The sequence below is a fragment of the Castor canadensis genome, chromosome 5 (assembly GCF_047511655.1).
Source record: "Castor canadensis chromosome 5, mCasCan1.hap1v2, whole genome shotgun sequence".
NCBI classification, from domain to species: domain Eukaryota; kingdom Metazoa; phylum Chordata; class Mammalia; order Rodentia; family Castoridae; genus Castor; species Castor canadensis.
Window position 1 is genome coordinate 113,166,598 of NC_133390.1, and position 23,275 is coordinate 113,189,872.

The 23,275-nt window shown below is 40.3% G+C and overlaps 1 protein-coding gene across 1 annotated transcript in view; it reads right to left on the bottom strand.

Moving 5' to 3' along the window:
- Gmps (guanine monophosphate synthase) overlaps window positions 1-23,275 on the bottom strand; it is a 65,370-nt gene that overhangs the window by 33,215 nt on the left and 8,880 nt on the right. The window contains exon 2 of the mRNA XM_074073929.1: window positions 644-825. Within this exon, the coding sequence (XP_073930030.1) occupies window positions 644-825 (182 nt within the window). The remainder of the gene's footprint in view (window positions 1-643; window positions 826-23,275) is intronic.

The window sequence follows — 23,275 nt, forward strand, 5'->3', positions numbered from 1 at the left end:
ACAAAAACACCACATTTGGGCAGAAGCACAGTGTATTAATATTAAGGTTTAAGAGCCAACTAAGGACATATACTAGAGCTGCCTGCTGCTGAGCAACACTCTCAAGAACGCTAACTCCATGAGAATAGCCATGGCATTTCTACAAAGTTGTTGAAGGAATAAACAATATTTATAAGTTGACTAGTTGACTATTTGACTATGCTAAGGTATGAGTGTTGGAATTCACCCTTTTATATTAGAGTTAGAAACTTTTAGCCATTGTATTAGACTTGAGAAAGCTTTTCAAACTTTACAATCTACTCTCTAGAGATAGGAAGCAAAAACAATTATACAACAGATTTCTTACATTTGAGGTATTCTCCCCAACTATCTGCACATTTTCCCATCTAACTCTGACCCACAAATTCTATAAAACATAAAATAACAAAAAAGTTCTTTTAACTGTGCAGTTAAAATTGAGGTAATCTTTTTTTACTGGAAGCTTAAATTTTTCATTTTGCTTTTTCCTCCAAATCGAGCCAGAATTTCCTAGAAAACTGTTCTGCATCTTATTTTCACAGAAAAATTCAGTGCCCAAGTAAATTGATAATAAAATATTCCACAATCTAAACTTCATCTCTTCATAAAAACATTAAAAGTCTACCGGAATCCTTGTTCTTTTATGGCAAATGCTGGTGTTTCCAAGGGGAAGATTTCAGACTGCACAAATAGTTCTCTCACTCTTCGGTCTATGACTTTTCCATACTGAGCACCAGCATCCAGAATGACAATAGCGCCTTCGTAATGGTGACGGCCATCCTTAAGGTCTCCTCCAGCATTCTCTAGCTGCAAGTATTAATACGAACACAAATTACAAAAATTAATTACTTAAAAAAAAGGATCACTGACAGCTCCAAAGCACATAGAAATGAAAAGTGTCAACTTAGGACTTTTCAAGTTGCCAATTCAAAGTCTTTCTTTTCGGGAAGATTTTAATTCATATCCACAATGGTGCATATAAACACATGCATTTAATAAAAGCTGCCATCTACTAACCATGTGGTACAGTCACTTTATGTATATATACCTCACATGCATCATCTAATAGCAAGATGAGCACACAATCCCACTCAGCCAAAACAGTCCTGATCTATGCTCATTATACCAGTATTATTATTACTTATGCCCAGTTTGGGCAATGAACTGTAAGATCATAATAACAGTCACAGAATTCCTATGAGGGAAACACTGATGATGAAACTAAAAGTCAGCTGTTAGCGAAGATATATAACCAAAATCACTTAGGATTGCTTTGTATTAGCTGAGGAAAATGAAATAAATGCATCTAATCCACAACCCTAAACTTTTTAAAAAGGGTCTTAAAAATCTTATCCCTGTCAAGTATAAATTTTTAACACTTTTATGGAAAGCATTTTAGCAAAACATAAAGTTGTTAACTATGCCAAAAAACATTTATCTTAAGTTGACATCAAAATAATGCAAAAACTGGGACATGATAGCTCAAGCCTGTAATCCTAGCTACTCAGGAGGCAAAGATCAGGAGAATCATGATGTGAAGCCAGCCCTGGCAAAAAGTTCAAGAGACCCCCATCTCCACCAATACCTGGGCATGGTGGTGTGCACCTGCCTGCATCCCAGCTCCATGGGGATGCACAAATGGAGGACTGTGCTCCAGGCTGGCCAGAGGCCTAAAATGAGACCCCATCTCTGCTAGCAAAAAGGGGTAGCAGAGTGGCTCAAGTTGTATCCACCTACATAGCAAGTGCAAGGCCCTGAGTTCAATCCCCCAGTATGGCATAAATAAATAAATAGATAGATAGCTAAAAAGGAAGTGAGTATGGAGGAAACAAGATTGTCCATGTACTGAAATCACTTGAGTTGGGTGGTAAGTACATTAGGTTGACTGCATTCATCTATTTTGTCTTGTTTTTCTTCCTTCCTTCTTTCCCTCCCTTTTCCTCTCCCATTTCTTCCTTCCTTTCTTTCTATATATTTCAAATTTTACCTAAAGAAAAGCTTTTAAAAATGTGTATGTACTCTGGAAATCCACTTAAAGGATGCATATACAATATGATACCATTTCAATACATTTTGTGTAAAAGTTCAAGAGTGCATGTGTGCATGAAAAAGAAAAGCATGAGTGGATATGCAACGAAATATTAACAGAAGTTGTAGCTGTGTGATGGAACTAGAGGTTATTTAAAATTTTTCTTTCTTTAAACTATTCAAAAAATATTTGAAATGCTATTTTTGGAAGTCGTTCCCCTTTCCAACTTAAAGCAATTAAAAAAAAAAAAAGCTAAGTCAGTTCTTTTAGCTACTTGTATAACACTTTCCATCTCTCCTCTCTATTTATCTGAGAAAAATAAATGCACACTTCACTTATAACACCGCTATCCCTTCTGCTATAGTAATGAAAAAAACAACAATCACAGCCATCTGCAGAGGAGAATTTGTGAGAGAGCCAGTAAGAATTAATAAGTTCACAAGGGTTTGTCATATGAATCACAATATAGAAAAATAAGATCACAGAAACAAGCTACAACTCTCACTTCACCCTTAATCTTATTATACACATATGGTGCACGCACACACACACACACACACAAAATTTCTCCCAAATCTCTTTCTCATTTTTAAAGAACGAAATACTTTTAAAAGACCACTGTGCTATTGTGTCAATTTCTCAGACTCAATCCCATTAGCACCTTCACAATTTTTACCAAACCCAAGTACAATTTATTTATTTGCATTACAGACAGAGTCCTTGCTTTGCATGGCTTTGATATGTAAAACTTTCCACTAGCATGTTTTACAACAAGATTTAGTTAACACTAGTTCTCCCAACATGGTTCAAATTTCAGTTATCTTATATTAACTGCAATTACATAAAGTACAAACCTCACTGCCAGTTATTCAGTTTATAAAGTCACCTCACGACAGAAAAACATCATGATCAGTGACCAATCACATCCTTCCTTTCAGAGTCTGATGTGATTGGTCACTGTACCACAAACACCCACAAGTGCAGCTGTGTTGCTTCTTTGTCTCCCAGTGATAAACCCACAGGACACTTTACAAATAAAGGTAATCTAAGAAAGGACAGGTTAACCAAGATGAAAGAGCCATAATTATAACATTAAGAGGGATCTCTAGTCAGGCACCGGTGGCTCAGGCCTGAAATCCTAGCTACTCAGGAGGCAGAGATCAGGAGGATCAGATTCGAAGCCAGCCTGGGCAAATGGAGCCACGAGACCCTGTCTCAAAAAACTCATTCACAAAAATAGGGCTGGTGGAGTGGCTCAAGGTGAAGGCCCAGAGTTCAAGGCCCAGTACCTCGAGAGAGAGAAAAAAAGGGGTCTCTAAAAGGTAACTACAGTCATCTGAACCAAGTTCCCTTCTAAAAGTTCAGGAAAACTAAATTCACATAAAAAGAAAACAAAAGTATAGAAGCTAAATTCCATGCAAAGTTACTAAAAGTAAAAAAGAAGAAAGAAGAACAGAATAACATCTCAATGAGAGAAAGCCAGAGAGGCATACTCAACAGATCAAAACTGAGTTAAAAGATATTAAGAAAACTACACAAAACATGAAAGATCGTGAATCAAAACTTAAGACTATGAGCCAGATGCCAATGGCTCACGCCTATAAACCCATCTACTAGAGAGGCAGAAATCAGGAGGATTGTTCCAGGTCAGCAGGGGCAGATAGTCTGTGAGACCTTATCTTGAAAAGACCCAACACAAAAAAAGGTGGCAGAGTGGCTCAAGTGGTAGAGCACCTGCCTAGCAATTAACTTCTGAAAGAATCAACAACACACTAAATAAACAGGCAACTGGACTGAACAGACAATTCTCAAAAGAAGAAGTGCAAACGGTCAATAAACATATGAAGAAACGCTAAACATCTTTAGACATAAAGGAAATACAAATCCAAATGACATGGAGATTCCACCTCACTCTAGTCAAAATGACTATCATCAAATGCTGGAGAGTATGTGGGGAAAAAGGAACACTTCTACACTACTGGTGGGAATGTAAATTATGGAAAGCAACATGGAGGTCCTTCAAAAAACTAATAATAGAACCACCATACGACTCAGCGATACCATTTCTGGGCATGTAGTTGAAGGAATATGCTCCAGGATACCAAAGAGCCATTTCCACACCAATAGCCAAGCTTTGCTAACAGCCCAGATGCCCCATGACTGATGAATGGACTAAGAAAATGTGATTGAGCCATAAAGAAGAATGAAATGTTTGCAGTAAATGGACTGAACTGAAGAACATCATGTTAAGTGAAGTAAGCCAGGCTCAAAAAGTCAAAGGTCACATGTTTTCCCACAAATGTGGAAGCCAGACCTGTAAGTTAAATGTATATATAGATACATGTGATCATATACATATATATACACACACATACATACATATATATGTATATATACATATGTATATAGTGAAAGGACAAAACTGTAGTAGTGAATCTGTCTGAGGTGACTACAGGAGGTGGGAGATGGAAAGAAAATGTTAGAGAGTGAAAAAAATTGAAACAACCCATTTACTATACTGTAAGCTGTTGAACATTAGGGGAGCATGGTGAAAGAAAGTAAATAACGGAAGGGTGAGGGGTGTTAATTTGATTAAAGCAGTACCAAGGCAAAAGCCCCTGGGACTTAAAAAAAAAAAAAAAAAAAGAAAAGAACAGGAAGATAAAATAGGTCTTTTCCAAGGGTGGGTACCAGTGAGGCAGACAGGTGGGCATAAGGAAAGGGTGAATGAGGATGAATACAGATGTACTTTGTATTTATATATGAAAACAGAAGAATGAAACCTGTTGAACTTATTCTAAGAAAGAGGGAGAGGGACAACAATGGAGGGGGTAAATCTAAAATATATTGTAAGCACATTATGTGTATCCTCCTATACAACTATTATATGGCAATAAAAATTTTTTAAGGTGGGGGAGGGCTGGGGCAGTAGCCAAGTGGTAGAGTGCCTGCCTTCCAAGTGTGAGGCCCTGAGATTAAGACCCACTGTGGCCAAAAAAAAAATTCAAGACTATGAACCCAGAACGACTGTCCCCAATACATACTCCAACAAAATTATTGAGCTTTAAAGGAAAAAAGTATCCTTTTGAGGTATGTGTGTGTGTGTTGAGGGAAACAATGTTTATTTGTTTTTGGAGAGCTGGTCTCACTCTATAGCCCAAGCTGGGCTGGAAACCATGAGCCTCCTGTCTCAGCCTCCCAAGTGCTAGTACTATAAGAATGTACTACCAAGCCCAGCTCCTCTGGATATTATAGATGTAAAGCACTGATCATTTATAACCCACTCAACTACAGACGCCATGTATACTTTTCTATATCTGCTTTATTTTGCAATAAAAAGATTTTTAAAATAGGGCAAGAACATTTATTCTGCACCTGTTATTTCAGATGCTTCACACATTCTTCTCTCCATAACAATGATGACTTCCATAAAGAGTAAAGTGAGTCTTAGATAAGATGCCCAGGAGCACACTAGCAAAGGAAGCATGGAAACCTCAAAAAAATTAGCACCACAGAAGGGAAGTGAACAAATCAGCACTATATTTTTGGAAGACTATTGTCAAAGTTACATTTCAATATTTTGGTACTTAAAAAGAGTTTTATTACTTTAGAAAGTTTGCTATGCAAGTGAAAGAATGTTCTGACATCTAAGAAAAGCACTACTGAACATATAAATGATTTTAGAAAGTGAGCAGCACCAATACTAAACTTATTCAAGTAGCTGCCCTTTTAAAAGAATCCTTTCACAGGCTGGGCATGGTGGGGTACACACCTATAAACCCACCTACTGAGAAGCTGAGGCGAGAGAATTCAAAGTTAGACCAGCTTGGGCAAGATAGCAAGACCATAGCCTCAAAAAATAAAAATATCCTTTCACTTTAGAAATTTTCAGTTGTCAAAATAATTGTTTTGGGGTTAGAAGAGATTTTTAAAATACCCATTCACACATTTTTGTGATATTCAACTACCCAGAACAGTCCTTTTTCTTTCCTAGAAGACTGCTGGAAGCTTGGCTATTTACTAACCTAATCTATTCTAACTGAAACCAGTTTTGGATCCAAGAATCAAACTCCTGAGATTCCACTGTCGGACACTTCCCCCTACACACCAAATGAAGAAGCACAGTGAAAGCAGAGAAAGATTTACCACACAGCTCAGGACATGCTGTGGGAAGAGGCAAAGTAAGCACTCAGCCCATCTTCAGGATACAGATATGACTTATAGATTTCTGTAGACAAAAGAACTGGTGGCAGGGGACAAAAGGTATGCATAGTTAAACAGTCCCTGTCACAGGTATGGCCTGGTTGATCATTATCTCAGTCCCAGGGTTCTGGAGAAGTTGTTATTACTATCATAACTTGAGGGGAGCAATCTGGTTTTCATGAGATTATGCCTGTTCCAGGGTACAGCCTCATCATTATAGGTAACTGTCTTCAGTTGGAGGTCTGGTGTTTCCTGCAAGACTCTGCTGCTTCTTAGGGGAAGTTTTAGTCCCTTGTCATAAAGATGTTATCAGTTCTGTCCTTTCTAGAATCCAAGGCCATCACAAAGTGACTACAGAAAAAATGTCTCAGAGCAAAGGGCAAATGGAGACAGATATGCCAAGCTTTTCTCCTGCTTTTAGTTCATTTGTGGGCCCAAGTAAGGAGTCCATGCTTTTCAGCAGAAGCAGTTTAAAAACCTCTTACATAATCAAACCTCTAACTCTGAAAATTAGTAATTTTCTTCACAGAATCATCTAACATGTTTCTTTAGAAATAATAATTCCAGCTATACTACTGCAAATATGTTCAAAAGAATCAAAAAAGCTTACTATAGAGATATCTACACACTCATGTTTATTGCTGCATTATTTAAAATAGCCAAGTGCCCATCAATTGATGAATGGATAAACAAAGAGTATATATACGCAATGGAGTTTTAATCAGCCATAAAGAACAAGATTATGCCATTTGCAGGACAATGTATAGAACTGGTGAATATCATGTTAAGTGAAATAAGCAGTCTCTCATATGTGGAGGTGGGGGACTGGGAGGAGATGTGAAAATAAAAGAGAACTGTTTGGGATGTGGAAGGGAAAAATGGAGACAGAAAGGGTAACAGAAGTAGGGTGGGCATCACTGGCTCACACATGTAATCCTAGCTACTTGAATAATGAGATTTGGAGGATCAAGGTTTAAGACCAGCCTGAGCAAAAAAGTTTGTGAGACCCCTCATCTCAAGAAAAAAACTGAGTGTGGTGGTACTCATTTGTCATCCCAAAGACGGCAGGAAGCCTAAAATAGAGGATTTCAGTTCGGAACAGCCTGGGAAAAAAACAAAATCCTATCTCCAAAATAACCAGAGCAAAAAGGGCTTAAGGTGTAGCTCGCTAGCCCTGAGCTCAAACCCCATTACTAAAAAAAAAAAAGAAGGGGGGGGTTGTATAGAGAGAATAGGGAATGAATTTGATCAAAATACATTATACACATCTATGGAAATGCCATAATGAAACTCCTTACGTTGTACAATATGCACTAATTAAGAGAAATGCACATCAACTTCACTGAAGTGTTTCGTAAGAGAACATAATCTCACATGCAATGCTGAATGAAGTTTAAACCTACTGTTAAAGTATTAAATCAAATAATTAACTCTGTAGCTTTTACCTTACCAAATGCTTTCTCCATCCTCCCCTTCTTTTGAAAAGGTTTAATCTACAAAAAAGTTTAAAGCACGGTACAGTGAATGCCATTTTTCATCTAAATTCAACAATTAGTAGCAATTTGCAGCATCTGCTTTATTTTCACTTGCTAGCAGTTAGCCACGAGTGATGGATGGAGGCAGAAGAGATAGATAAGGACACAGGGAAATTATATTATTTGAATAAATATTTAAAGGGCCAAACTCAGATATTAAAACTAGAAAGTAAAAACTGAAAAGCCACCCCCCTCACATCTCCTTTCAGATGTTTAAGGTGCAAGAACAGGGACATCTATATTCCAGGGTGATCTGTATCTACCTTTGTCTTTGAGATGTCAACAACATCCAACGCTCCTTGGATGGTTGAGGAACAAAAGGGATGAAAGACATGTCTAGCAAATGGAAACCCTCCAGCACACCTCTTTTCCCTGAGATCTGGATAGGCCTGGATGACACCTCCCTGTTTCAGCACTCATCTTAGTGGTATGCTGTTCTCTCTGGCAGAAAAATCCCTGAAACATGTATAAATCAATCTTGAAAATGTCAAATGATGAAGCCAGACATCTCCTAAATCACAATGTATCTTTAAATTTCCAATAGCCCAATGAACAGAACTACCATTGCCATGGTCATTGTTCATATGAGTTCCATACAGTTTGAAGAAAACTTTTCCTACAGGATTCCCAGAATCTCTCTAGGAATTTCCTTAGAGCAAAAAGATGTCCCAAGATTTCAGGGGAAGAAATATAGGTGAGCTCAGCAAGAAGTCTGTATTAATAGACTATATTAATAGAAATGCTAGGGTTTCACATAACATCTCTATGCATTCTATGAATAGTTGAATACAACCTCTAGAAAAGTTTAATGGCTTATTATTCCTAGTGCTGTCAGCAAAACAAGTCAAAGCCATGTGAAGGGCTGCATTCTGGCTACTTCAGAAAAGCTTCCACTGACATCTGGTAAAATCAAGAAGTTCTAGTTTAGCTCATGCCTGTAATTCTAGCTACTCAGGAGGCAGACGTCAGGAGGACCACAGTTCAAAGTCAGCCCAGGCAAATAGTTTGAGAGCCCCTATCTTGAAAAAACCCTTGAGCCTTGGTAGAGTGGCTCAAGGTGTAGGCCCTGAGTTCAAACCCAGTGCTGAAAAAAAAAAAAATCTCAATCAGTGAACTAAAAAGCAGTTATCTCAGTTAACTTTAACATCCATTTAAAGGCAGCCATACCTCATACACACACACACACACACACACACAAACCATGAAATTGGTTGAAGAAATCATCTTTCCAAGTAAACTACATATGGTAGTAACGGCTATAATCTATGCATTATAAACACTTTGTTTTCTTTGGAGAAAACAAAACTCCAATTCTCTATTGTGTTCCTAACTTGAGGGAAAACAGAAAGCTTGGGGTCACAATTTCTAATACAAACCTTTGAAACATTTTGCAATCAACACCCTATGGGTTTCAATTATCTTAAAACATGTCTTTTCAGACAGTTAAGGCAATGTGATTTTGATGACACAATAAACCACACTGATGGTGCTACTCCTAAATTAACTAAGAAAAGCTCAATCAAGCTACACCATTCTTTACCTCATGAATTTCACTTTATTTTATTCTACTCTCTTCTATCCTTTTGTTTTTTGGGTTTTTTTTTGTGGCAGCACTGGGTTTGAACTCAGGCTCTAATGATTATTAGATAGGTACTTTACCACTTGAGCCACTCGCCAGCCCTTTTGGTGTTGGTATTTTTGAAATAGGGTCTATTTTTTTTTTGGCCTGGACTGGCCTGGAAACATGATTCTCCTGATCTCTGCCTCCCAAGTAGCTAGGATTACAGATGTGAGCCACCAGTGCCTGGTTATCCTATTTTTGACACAGAGTCTTGCTATGTAGCCCAGGCTCACATGGAACTTCAGGTCCTCCCAACTCATCTTCCTGAGTTTGACATGTGCCATCACACTGGATCTACATCATGACTTTTTTTTTGGTGGGACTAAGGTTTGAACTCTGAGCTTCATGCTTCCATAACAAGTACCCTATCACTTGAGCCATGCCTCCAGTCAGTTTTCACTCTGGCTATCTGGGAAATGGAGGGTCTGTGCCTTCAAACCACAATCCTCCTGATCTCAGCCTCCCAAGTAGTTAGGATTACAGGCATAAACCACCAGTGCACGAACCACCTCATGATTTTTAAATCCCTAAAAGCCTTTTTATAGCTAGTTTTTCTATTCAGTAATAAGCTTTAGTCAACTGGGAGACAAAGTTATGCCTGAGTAAATTTAAATCAGTATAAATCAGCCCAAATCAACCTGCTTATTTCTAAAAGTTAGCAGCATACACAAGGGGGTGAAAGAGGCAGAACACTGAGTAACAATTACTGTCATAATAAAATAGTAAAGGAAAACATAAAATATAATTTGATTTGTTCAGTTAAACTCTTCAAGTTTTTTATTGCTGATCTTTGGTTGTCTTTATTGATTCTATACTTCTACTTAAAGGGATTTACCATTTTGACACAAAAAAAAAAGAAAAAGACAATCTTCTTCTGAAGGTAATTGCAAGTGTGGACACATGAGCCTAGCCTGTTTATATGAACAAAGACCAAAGTGAAGGGAAGACTGGACGTATTCCCAAAAGGTGTCAATTAGCCAGGGGGGAAAACATCCCTTCTCCTTCCCAAGAAACATCTGTTCACACTAGGGAGATGTTTCTCCTTCACATTTGTCCATGCCAAAATCTCCACCCTTGGGCAATTAAAAAAAGAAAGCTATAAAACCTGATTTCCAACCAGTGACCCAGGGGACCACTGCTTTCCAGTTCCACTGCATGACCACATGTGGCCTTTCCTTTCTCTTCTCTGCAAATAAAACTTTTTTGACCTTTGCTGCTCTAGTCCACCTTTGATTTCCACCTAAGCGCAGAACAAGGACCCTTACCACCCAAAAATCCCTGCAAGTCATCTTGGTGACCACGAAGGGACACTTCTTCACCTGAGGTTGATACAGGTTGTACCAAACTGGAGGGGACTGCCTAGGAAGTGGCTGTGATCATAGAGCACTCCAATGGAGTCCATCCTCCAGAAGAGCCCCCCCACCCACGGTTTAGCTACAGTGGAACACACAGGCTTTTTTTCTTTCTCTCTTGCTAAGGAGGGTTTCTCCCTCAGGAACCTGGGGGAAAAGCTCTGAGCCCTCTACACGTGTAAAGGTAGGCAACCCAAGAAATCAGGACCCAGCCAGGGGCTTATAACAGACTGCCAATGCTATGTGGGCGGAGTTAAAATCTCAGTGCACTGAGGCTTTTTTCCCTCTCAACTGTTGGCTCCCTCCCTCCTTAAACCCTCTTCCTTTCAGATCTGACCCAGGTCCAAAAATGGCCAGTGGGAAGGAAAGTTTCTCTTCAACCTACAAGGGTACTCTGGCTAACCTCACTCAGAATGATGTTCTCCAATTCCATCCATTTACCAGCAAGTGATAACATTTCGTTCTTCTTCATGGCTGCATAAAATTCCATTGTGTACAGATACCACATTTTCTTGATCCATTCGTCAGTAGTGGGGCATCTTGGCTGTTCCCATAACTTGGCTATTGTGAATAGTGCTACAATAAACATGGGTGTGCAGGTGCCTCTGGAGTAACCTGTGTCACAGTCCTGAGTGAGGTTAGCCTGGCCCAAAAGACCAAAAATTGTATGTTCTTCCTCATATGTGGACATTAGATTAAGGGCAAACACAACAAGGGGATTGGACTTTGATCACAAGATAAAAGCGAGTGCACAGAAGGGAGATATGAGATAGGTAAGACACCTAAAAAACTAGATAGCATCTGTTGCCCTCAACACAGAGAAACTATAAAGCAAATACCTTAAAAGCAACTGAGGCCAGTAGGAGAAGGGGACCAGGAACTAGAGAAAAGGTTAGATCAAAAAGAATTAACCTAGAAGGTAACACACACGCACAGGAAATTAATGTGAGTCAACTCCCTGTATAGCTATCCTTATCTCAACCAGCAAAAACCCTTGTTCCTTCCTATTATTGCTTATACTCTCTCTACAACAAAATTAGAGATAAAGGCAAAATAGTTTCTGCCGGATATCGAGGGGGTGAGGGGGAAAGGTAGGGGGCGGGGTGGGTAATAAGAGAGGGGGTGGGGCAAGGGGAAGAAATGACCCAAGCATTGTATGCACATGAGTAATAAAAAAATTAAAAAAATTAAAAAATAAAAATTATAAATACAAAAATAAATAAAATAAGTTAGTAAGCAACTTGTTTCCTTGTGCCAAAAAAAAAAAAAAAAAAAAGGGTGCTCTGGCCAGGGCAACTCCCCAGTGGGACCTGAAGGCTGAAGATATAATTTCCCAATCCTCCCTGAGGCTCCAAAGGTGGCTAAGTATCAGAACCCCTCCAGCTATGCCCACAGCACACAATCAGAACTCCACACTTTCTTCATAGTTCCTGTGGCCCAAGAGTGGAGGTCACCCTTTTCCTCCAGTGCTCCAGTACTGCCTCTAGAAGGATCAACCTGGAAAGCAACGGTGGCTAATGGTGGCCCTCACGCGTTGAGCCTAGGAACTCTCTTTCCCCTAATCCTCAGCATCTCCTTCTTCTTTCAAGTAGATCAGGATGACTGGCAGACCCCTTTGTCCTAGAGAGCAGTGGGTGTCTTCTTCTCAGAGAGATCTGTACCATTCCCCTGCTTAAAACCTAACCCTTAGAATGTGTCTTCAGGAACTCCCATGTCCCTTCTGCATCTCCCATTTCAATTGAGTACACCAAAAAGAGCTACTCTCTAACTTGGGCTTAACTGTTGATCTGGTTAAACAGGTTCCCATATCTGCCCTCAGGTGAGAAAAGAGTGCTTTACCCAGGGCTACCTAAGGAGACAGAGACCACAGCAAAAGAACGATGCCTCCAGATACTCCCTCTCTTTTCAAAGAATATGTATGTCTCACAGAGTACACGGGACAAAAGTCTGACTAATCGAAAGTCCCCATTCGTGCCTCTAAAGGGGCCCTCCCTGGGGCCATGCAAGCACTCTTGGTTGCTTTACAGTCCCTCACTGATAGAGTTGTTTTTAAATCACAAGACTTAAGCCAGTAGAGGAGAACAAGGTACCTGGGTCACAAGGCAAACAGGCACAAAAAAAAAAAAAAAGTCCATCAGGGTCACTCCAGCTGGGTGGCTGAAGTCAGATGTACCTAAATGTCTTCCCCGTGACCCTGTAGCCACCGGTGGCAGTGGTGGGAGAGCACGGAAGAGATGGATGCCCTCTCCTATGTACAGGATCTCCTCACCTAGGGACACCTGGGTAAAAGGAAGAAACTCTTAAGGTGATCAATTGTCCCTTGCTTCCCTTTTTAGATAGGGAATCAAGCTTCCAGGATCCCGGAAGTATCTCCCCTTGCCTGCTTACTAAAACATTCGAAAGACCTTGATCCAGAGAGTCTTCAATGGAAGCAACTCAAGTTTTACTATGCCCAGGCCTAGCCACAATATCCTCTGGGGAACAAGGAAAAATGGCCAGAAAGAGGGAGCATTAATTATAATACCATTCTTCAATTAGGTATGTTCTGTAGAAAAGAGAGAAAGTTCAACTTTTCTTTTTCTTAAGAGACCACCCAGAATGGCTGAACAAATGCAGGCTAGATACACAGACAATGGTGACTCTTTGCAAAAAGCCCCCAGACTCCCTTGAAGAACCAGAAACCGAAAAACCATCTGATGCCCAAGGGCCACCAACAGTATCAAAGGGGGCCTCCCCTGGGACAGAAATCAAATCTCCAGAGGAACCACAGGAGATATACCCCACCCTGAGGAAATTGGTTGATGCCCCCAAAGCTCTCCCTCTACCACCTTACCCAGCTCCCTTACATCCCTGACCATCATGTCCACAGGGAATTAACTCCCTTCTAGTTAATTCCCAGAGGGGATAGGACTCACGTTCCTTTTAGATTAAGTGAGCTTAAAGAAATGAAAAATGATTTAGGAAGTTACACTGAAAACCTGGATCAGTACATCCAGGCATTCAGAGAAGTCAGCCAAAATTTTGAACTGAGCTAGAAGAACGTAACAATATTGTTATCTCAGACTCTCACTTCTCTGGAGAAACAGTGAGTACTACAGCAGGCAGTTACAGCTGGGAATGATTATCACTTAGATAAATGGGGTTGTATGAGGCCTATCTCAGACTGGGCCCTTGGCGGGGTGGGGAGGGGAGACAGAGACACTAAATACCTAAAAGGGAATCCCAATTCCCACAGGAGATCAGGAAGTGCCCAGACATGATACTAAGTGGGATCCTGAGAATGACATGGCTGAATGGACCCATAACCTCTTCATCCACTGCATGCTTGAGGGTCTAAAGGGGGGGCCAAGGTAAAACCCCTTAATGACTCCCAAGTCACAGCTGTACAGCAAGGACCCTTGGAAACCCCAGTAGCTTTTCTACAGAAACTTAAGGATGCTTTACAAAAGCATACCAACATTATACCAGAGTCACAGGAAGAGGAAATCACTCTAAAAGATAAATTTCTAACACAGTCAGCTCCAGATATTTGTAGAAGACTTCAAAAAAAAGGGAGCAGGGATCTAGAAAATTGGTCCATATAGATACATCTGTATGCTATAATAGGGACTTAGAAAAAGAAAAGAAAGACATGGAAAAGGAAAAAAAGAAAGGATAAACAGCAGGAGGCTCTGATCACAGCACTCCAAGAGGTTTCCCCAGGACATGGTCCAGACCCACAGACATGTTTTCAATGTGGACAAGAAGGCCATTTTAAGAGGGAGTGCCCCCAGAGGAAGCTTGCCCCATCTGCCAGGGAAATCACTGGAAGGCACACTATCCTCAGTTCCCTTGGGAACCAAGGCCAGAGTCTCCCACCCAATGATGGGTTCTGGGGCCTCCCATCCAGGCTCCTATGACCACCATGAAACCAGAGGGGCCCCAGGTGATACTTACTACTGAAAAGCACAAAGGTCAGCCTCCTTATCAATACTGGAGCCAGCATTTCAGCTATTCCTTTCTCTCCCACACCCAGGTCCTCCAAGAAAATTACTGTTCAGGGCATAGCAAGCCAGCCTCTAGAGCATTATTTCACTTATCTTCTAGTCTGATCCTGGGGAGATTTCCACTTCTGTCACTCCTTATTAATTGTCCCAGAAACCCCTACTCCTCTGCTAGGACAAAACTTTCTATCTAAATTAGGGGTGCAGCTCCTTTTACCGCCAGGGGAGTACTTTTGCTTGCCCAATAGAGGAACAAGTAGACCCCCATGGTGTGGACAGATGTACATACCATGGGACGAGCACAAATGGCAGTCCCAGTCCTAATTCATCTCAAGGATCCCTCTCGGTTTCACCATTAAAAACGACACCCTTTAAGACCGGAAGTTAAAGAGAGACTAATTCCCATAATCAAAGACTTAAAGAGACAGGGACTGCTAATAGAATGCTCCAGCCCATATAATACTCCTATTCTCAGGGTCAGAAAGGGCCCTAACAAATGAAGGCTAGTCCAAGATCTCCACCTGATCAATGAAGCAGTAGTGCCTCTCCATCCTGTAGTTCCAAATCCCTATACGTTTCTAGCCCAAATACCCTCAGGTACTGCTTACTACTCTGTCCTGGACTTAAAGGACACCTTCTTTTGCATTCCCTTACACCCAAAGAGTCAACCTATCTTTGCCTTTTAGGACCCCACACAAAAGGCTGGACATGTCACCTGGACTGTCCTCCCCCAGGGATTCAGAGATAGCCCCATCTCTTTGCGTTGGCTCTTACCCAAGACTTGGCAGAATAAAAATATCCACAAGATGCTCTGCCACAATAGGTAGATGACCTCCTCCTCTGTGGACCAACTGAGCCTGTCATTTCATGAGCCACTGAATCCTTACTAAACTTCCTAGCAGATAGAGGTTATAAAATCTCTAAAGCAAAAGCCCAATTGTGTCAGTCTAGAGTTACATATTTAGGTCTTGTCCTGGAGGGAGAAATGAGGGCTCCAGAAGACAGAATTGATGTTTCCACTACCTAAAACTCTAAAACAAATGAGGGCCTTTTGTGGGGGGTGATAGGATACTGCAGAATTTGGATCCCAGGATATGCAGACCTACCCAGGCCCTTATATCAGATCCTTGAGGAAGTGCAGAAGGATACCCAGCACTTCACTGAATGGGATGACAAGTCAGAAAATGCATTCCACCAGTTAAAAAAGGCCCTTATGACAGTTTCAGCCCTGGGTCTCTTGGTAAAGGACAAGTTTCAATTATACATCTATGAAAAGGGAGGAATGGCCCTGGGCATAGTGACTCAGCTCTGGGGTATCATCCCCCAGCCAGTGGGCTACTTAAGTAGAGAATTAGATCAGGTAGCCAAGGGATGACCAGGATGTCTTCGAGCAGTCACTGCAGTTAGTCTTCTAGTGCCTGAAACTCAAAAACTTGTCCTAAATGGCTCCTGACAGTTTATGCCCCACATGACCCAGGGGAAATTTTAAAGGAGGACCTTGGCTGTCCAACAGCCATCTACTTAGGTAATAGGCCCAGCTGCAGGGAGGGATGGAAATAACTTTAAGGACCTGTCAGAGCCTAAACCCTACATTCCTTCTACCAAGACAGAGGGAAATCCGGAACACTCATGTGAGGAGGCACTTATGGAGAATTATGCTGCCTAACCTGACTTGACTGATCAGCCCTTAATAAACCCAGATCTAGATTTATACACTGATGGCAGTTCCTTTGTCAAAAATGGTGTCAGACATGCAGGGTTTGCAGTTGTGACAGAATTTGGCATTCTCAAATCAGGTCCTCTTCCTCCTAATACAAAAGTGCTCAAATGGCAGAATTAGTGGCCCTAACAGAAGCCCTAAACTGTCAAAAGAACAGAGAATCAACATCTATACAGATTCTAAGTATGCCATTCTGATCCTGCATGCTCATGCAGCCAGCTGGAAGGAAAGGGGAATGCTAACTACAACAAGATCTCCCATTAGACATGCTAGCGACATACTAGCCCTCCTAGATGCCGTTCTATTGCCTAAAGAGTTCTCAGTCATTCATTGTAGAGGTCATTGACTTTGGTTTTGGTCAACAAGATGTTTGGGGAGACTAAATTAAGGGACACTGTCCAACAAGTTGTACAGGGATGTAAAATGTGCCAATAATAATAATAATAATAATAATCCCAATAATAAAAAACTCCAGGTGCCAGGGGCACAGAGGCAGGGGTCCTATTCCAGGGAAAACTGGCAGTTAGACTCTACCCATATGCCAGGAGGACCAAAATCAAAACTATTGTTAGTATTGGTGGACAGGTTCATTGGATGGATAGAGGCCTTTCCTTGCAGTACAGAATGTGCTAGGGAGGTGGTCCAAGTTCTAATCACAGAAAAAAAAAAAAAAATCCCTCACTTTGGTCTCCCCAAAAGCCTTCAAAGTGATAGCAGGCCTGCATTTCAGTAAGAAGTAACTCAGGAACTCTCTAGAGCACTAGGCATAGAATACCATCTCCACTGTGCCTGGCATCCACAATTGTCTGGAAAAGTAGAAAAAGCAAGTGAACTTTTAAAAAGACACCTGGCAAAATTGGCCCAAGAAACCTACTCCCCATGGACCAAGCTCCTCCCTCTTGCTCTCACTAGGTTCAGAAACACCCCCAGGCAAGCAGCGACTGACCCCTTTTGACTCTCTATATGGCAGGCCCTTCCTAACCTCCTTGACCAAGAAATAGCTCAGTTAATCTACCATGTCACTTAACTTCTAAATTCCAACAAACACTCTCAGAGATCAAACAAGCCACTCCCAGGGAGAATATAAAGGGACCCCTTCTCTTTTGTCCTGGTGACCTAGTCCTAATAAAATCTCCAAATCTAACTCAGGACTTAAACACCCCTCCTGGTGGGGTGGGGAGGAGAGGGCACATATCCAGTTACTCTGTCTACCCCAATGGTAGTGTGTGTGGCTGGCCTGGATTCCTGGTTCCATCACTCAAGAGTCAAGGGCTAGAATTCCCCTGTGAATGCCATATCTCCATCTCCAGACCCAGAATCAGAGACTGCCTCCTTCTCATGCGAACCTTTGGATGGATTAAAACTGCTATTCAAAAAGAAAACACCTACAGATACAGTCAACTCCATGAGCTTTCTTGATCCAAACCTCCAATACCTCCTGATCAGTCTACTCATTCTGTTTGTAATTACTATGGGAACAGGACTAGCCACTACAGCTCCTTCTAATTGGACTAGAACGCAAAAGGCAGTATTAGCATGTTCCTTTTATTTGCTAACTATATTACTATGGGGCTTGGTCTTCTGGGTACACTAGTACCCCTATATGGGAAGAGCTACAGCCCTTCATGGAAGACCTCTCTCAAGCATCTGCCCTTCCAAAATCCCCACTACAGGACTCTTGGGTTTGCTATGAGAGACTGACAGCCACTCACCTGCTGGCATGGGTCTTATTAAATTTTACTCAGGATTCTTTCCCTTCTTTGATATGCAGGCCAAATAACTTCGCCTACACCATGATTCCTCTTACAAGGGTCCCATGCAAGAACTAGCCTACTAGGTCTTACTCTTGGTTTGAGTTCATCTCTCAAAAATCTGGATGTTTAACATTTCTGTCCAGACAACTATATACCAGTTTGTCATTCATCAATAGAGAGCCTAGGACCTACATCCCACATAAAGACCATATTTGACTTCCCCACCCTTAAAGGGGACTACCATCTGACAGCCAGCTGGTGCTGTATGAATAACTCTAAGGGCCCCACTTTTACGGGTCCTGATGTGCTTAGTGCTAGTGCTCATAATGGGAGCCTCGTCTCCAATCTGACCAAGTCCCCAAACCTCACAGGTAAAAATTCTTATTGCATACTTGCTGCTGGTCATCACAAATGTGTCTTAACAAAATATACAGGAGTGTTAAAAAAAAAAAAGAAGTGTATAACTCTACCTTGCCACCCCCTGTGCCTCCATCTTTTACCAGCAGCCTTAATGTCTCTGATTACCTGTTTCCAGGAGACACCTCTCAGGCCTAGGCTAATATCGCCCAATGTATTAATGTATTTTATGCCTTGAGGAAGGATATCTCTTTGTGGGAAGGTCACAGAAAAAGAACCGGGTATGAGGGCTGCCATGTCTACACCCAAACCATACTCTAGGAAACTGGGCAACTGCCCAACTTATATCTAGTCCTGAACATATCTCTTTTTGGAATAATACCATAATACACAGACTAAATTTTCCCAACAAACAGAAACAACTTCCCATAGGAGCAAAAGAGAGGTTACTCTAAAAGTTTCAGGGATAACAGCATTGATTGCAGCCCTACCTGAAATAAGCTATGGGGTGGCTGCCAATCATGTAACTGCAAAAAACCTAACCAAAGTAGTAGAGGGCACCTCAGACCAGGTAGACCTTGCTGTTAAGGACATACAAACATCTTTGTCATCCCTTGCCTGTATGGTCATGGACCACTGCCTGTCCCTAGACTTTCTTTTGACTAAATACGGATGGGTATGTGCCATCGCGAATACTTCTGTTGCACATATATGAACACTTCAGGCATTGTAGAGGAATGTGCAGACTACATTCTCCAACAGGCTAAGTGGCTCCGGGAACAGTCCCCCAAAACTCAAATATCCACACAGGTATGGAATCAAATAAATTGCTGGCTCCCCCCTAGGACATAGTTGCCATTATTCTCTTACTTGTGTTTGGGCCTTGCATTTTAAACTTACTTGCCAAGTTTGTTTCCTCTCGCCTAGAATCCATCAAACTACAGATGCCCTTGATAGAAATGAAAACGACCTACTATCACGGTCCCCTCAATAACCCCTCTTGTGGTCATACCTGAGGCTGCGGGCCCCTTTGTCGCTCCCTGTCAGCAAGAAGCCATCACTGAATAGAATTCTTCATCCCTATTCTTAACATCAGTTGGGGTGATCATTGAGAAGGGGGTTTGCCTCTTATATGATCACTAGTCCTAGAATACTTTTAAAGACAATTTTAATGTATAGGAATCTATACAGTTTTTTTTTTTTTTTTACAGTACCAGGGTTTGAACTCAGGGCCTATACCTTGAGCCATTCCACCAGATCTTTTCATGTTAAATATTTTTGAGATAGGGTCTCGAAAACTTATTTGTCTGGGCTGGCTTTGAACCATGATCCTCCTGATCACTGCCTCCTCAGTACTTAGGATTACAGGTGTGAGCCACCAGTGCCGGGCTATATACATTTTCTTAGAACAAAACTGTAAACTTTAAGTAAAAGAATGTCATAATTTTATAGTTATTTAGCATGTGGCCCATTTTTTAAGATTTTACTATTTCATAAATCCAGTGTCTTTCCTACATGTATGGAAAAGAGTATATAGTGCATACCTGAATTACATTTTGTATGAAACAATAATAAACTAATAAAACTTGGGGAAAAAAAACTTCAGAATTTACAAATAATTGATTAATTAACAGGAAGGAATTAAGCATGCATTCTTTTCAATATGAACAGTACTACAGGATAATCACACAAATTTTTAGTAAAAGATTTCAGAAAGAACAGCAAAATATTAGTTTTACAGTGCCTAATGAAATGATGGACCCAAATTACTATGGTGCACAAAAGAACAAGTGGTCTGCAAATTGTTACTAGTGCCCGATTTAAAAAAAAAAAAAAAAAAACCCACACAAATTTTTTATACTCACTTTTTTTTGGGGGGTATATAAAGTAGAATTTATTAGAGAGAAAGGAAAGACTACAGCTAGAGCAGTGCTGCAGAGCCCAGAAGCCAGTAGATAAACCTGTAATATAAAGTTGAGGCTTTTGTTTTTATGATTTAGGTTTTTAAATTTCATTTGTCTAGAAATATATTTCACAAAAATGGCAGTCCTCAGTGGACTGGAATTTTTTTAAAAAGAACTCTTCACTGTCCATACATGAGAAGCACAAACATTGGCTATTGAAACCACTAAATAAAAGGTTGAAGACAAACGATGGATAAATTGGCAACACCTAAATCAACTCATCAAGCTTAACATACAAAACTAGATATATGTAACTCCTATTGTGATGAACTAAATAAACATAAATGAAAGATTAATTACATGTTGATAACTGCTAAGTCCCTGCTATAAGGGACAGGAGTCACTGTAATCTTCATTCTACTTGTGTTTATAACTTTTCCTAAATTATTAGACTGAATCATGCACCCTCATTTTTTCACCATTCCCTGTAACCTTGCTATTTGTCATTTGATTTTACAGTTTGACCTAGTATTGATTGACCCTTGTCACTGGGCTCAAGCATGAGATCTGCTTTGGATAACATAATGAGGGTATAAGTGATAGTGTCCCAAGCCTTAGGCAGTCTTAATGTTTCCACTTGCCTCCTGTGCTTCTGCTATCAAAAGAACATCAAGAGCCTACCAGCCTCAGGAAAAAAATGAGACCAAGTGGTGATAGGCAATGCCTGCTGGACCATAAACTTGTAAGCAAGAAATAAATGACATGGTTATAAGCCACCATTTTTGGACTGTTAATAATTACTGTGGCCATAGCTGTAACAGTTTAAAAAAAAAATAGTATCAGGGTAGGGGTATGGCTCAATGGTAGAGAGCTTGTATGCATGAGGCCATGGGGGTTTTGATCTTCAGTACTGCAAACAAAGAAAATGAAAAGAAAAATAGTATTATATGCTTTTCTGAAACAGATTTTGATTCTGCATTCCCTAGTCATATAGAGCAGAAATGTGTGGTAATGTAAGTTGAAATTACACAAAATGGCTATAATTATGGTTAACTCTGTGACCTTGTCTTTATGCTATCTTACACTGATTCTTTAGCTTTGGATATTACAGTATACATGTTTTACTTTCTTAGTTTTTTAATAAGGAAATAACCAATGAAGGAAAGGCATCAGAAAAATCACAGGGCTGGCAGAGTGGCTCAAGTAGTAAGAGCACATACCTAGCAAGTGTGAGGGTAGGAGCATGTGAGGGTAGGAGCGGGGGAGGGAGGGAGGGGGAAAATCACTCAAGAGGCAAGATATGCACCTTAGATGGGGTAATAAACCGAACAGATATACTGACAGAAGCAACTGTAAACAGCTTTTATTTGAAAACACTGCAAACTTGAAATTGTTTAAAACCCAATCTTATTAAATACAAAGTACTTCTGTTTCTACTTATTTTCTTTTTTTCTTGAGAGGGGGAATGTGAATTTTTTAACTACTGATTTCATCATAAAAATGTAAGATCTTGGTTTTTCTTTCTTGTCTTTGTATAGGGCTAAAAGAAACAGACTGGCTACTTTACAATCTTTACACAAATTCCAGTAATATCACCAACAGCATAACCTTTTGACCAGATACACCAACCAGAACTTAATCACTCTCCTCAATAAAGTTCAAGCAACTGTGATTAACTACAAAAATTGTGATTTTCTTTCTTTTCTTGATCAGCTAGATCCTGAGAGTTTTCCTAATAGCAAAATATGGATGTTTGGCTCCAAGTCCTACTCTTTCCTCACAATTTCCTTTGCCTGGGAAACAGTTCCGTAAGGGTTGGCTTTCACAGCTGCACCCAAAATAGGCTTTCTTGTATCGTTTATCATGCCACTTCTGGTCCCCTTGGTGACTATGGAACTTCCTGGCAGTAGGAAGACTGTGACACTTGTCCTTCTTGCCAGTGCCATGGGCTTGAGCAAAAGAGTTCTATTTATTCTCATTAACTTTTGTCAAATGCATTTATTTTTCTTTTGACACATGCTCTTCCTCTGTAGTCCAGGTTGGTCTAGATCTAGCAATCCTACTGTCTCAGAATCCAGAAGTACACCACCATACCTGGCTGTCATTACTTTTTACTTAAAATTAATTCAGATTGCCACTGTCAAATTTAAAAAGTGGCTCATTTCTGCTGATACATGTTCTTATTTATAAAGCCAAACTCAAGTACCCTGTTTACCCACAAACCACAAAACTGTTTCCATTAAACCAAGTACTTTTTAAAAACCCCAAAGGATAAAAATATTATAATGCAATTTTTTTTTTTTCGTTTTTTTGGAGACAGGGTCTTGCTATATAGCCCAGGCTGGCCTGGAACTTGCAATCCTCCTATCTCAGCCTCCAAGGTATTGTGATTTACAGGTATGTATCTCTACTACCAGCTTCAACTTTTTTAAAAAAAATTTTACTATGCATACCAAGGTTTATGGCTTACAGACAAACTATTATTACAGCCTAAGTATTCTAAACTGGGAAATGGGAACCATCAAAACCTTTTAAAGACTATCTTGATCCAGCAATTCACAAATAGGGTATTCATCCAAGTGAAATAAATGCCTATGTCCACAAAAAGTGGGAAAAAAATCTAAATGGCTCTCAATAGATAAATGTGTAGACAAACTCTGATATACCCATACACTGGAGTACTGCAGTAAAAAGGAACAAACTACTGATACTTACACATCAACATAGATAAATCTCAAAAACATTATGCTGAGTTAAGCTAGAATCACATGACTGATTCTATTTTACATAAATTCAAAA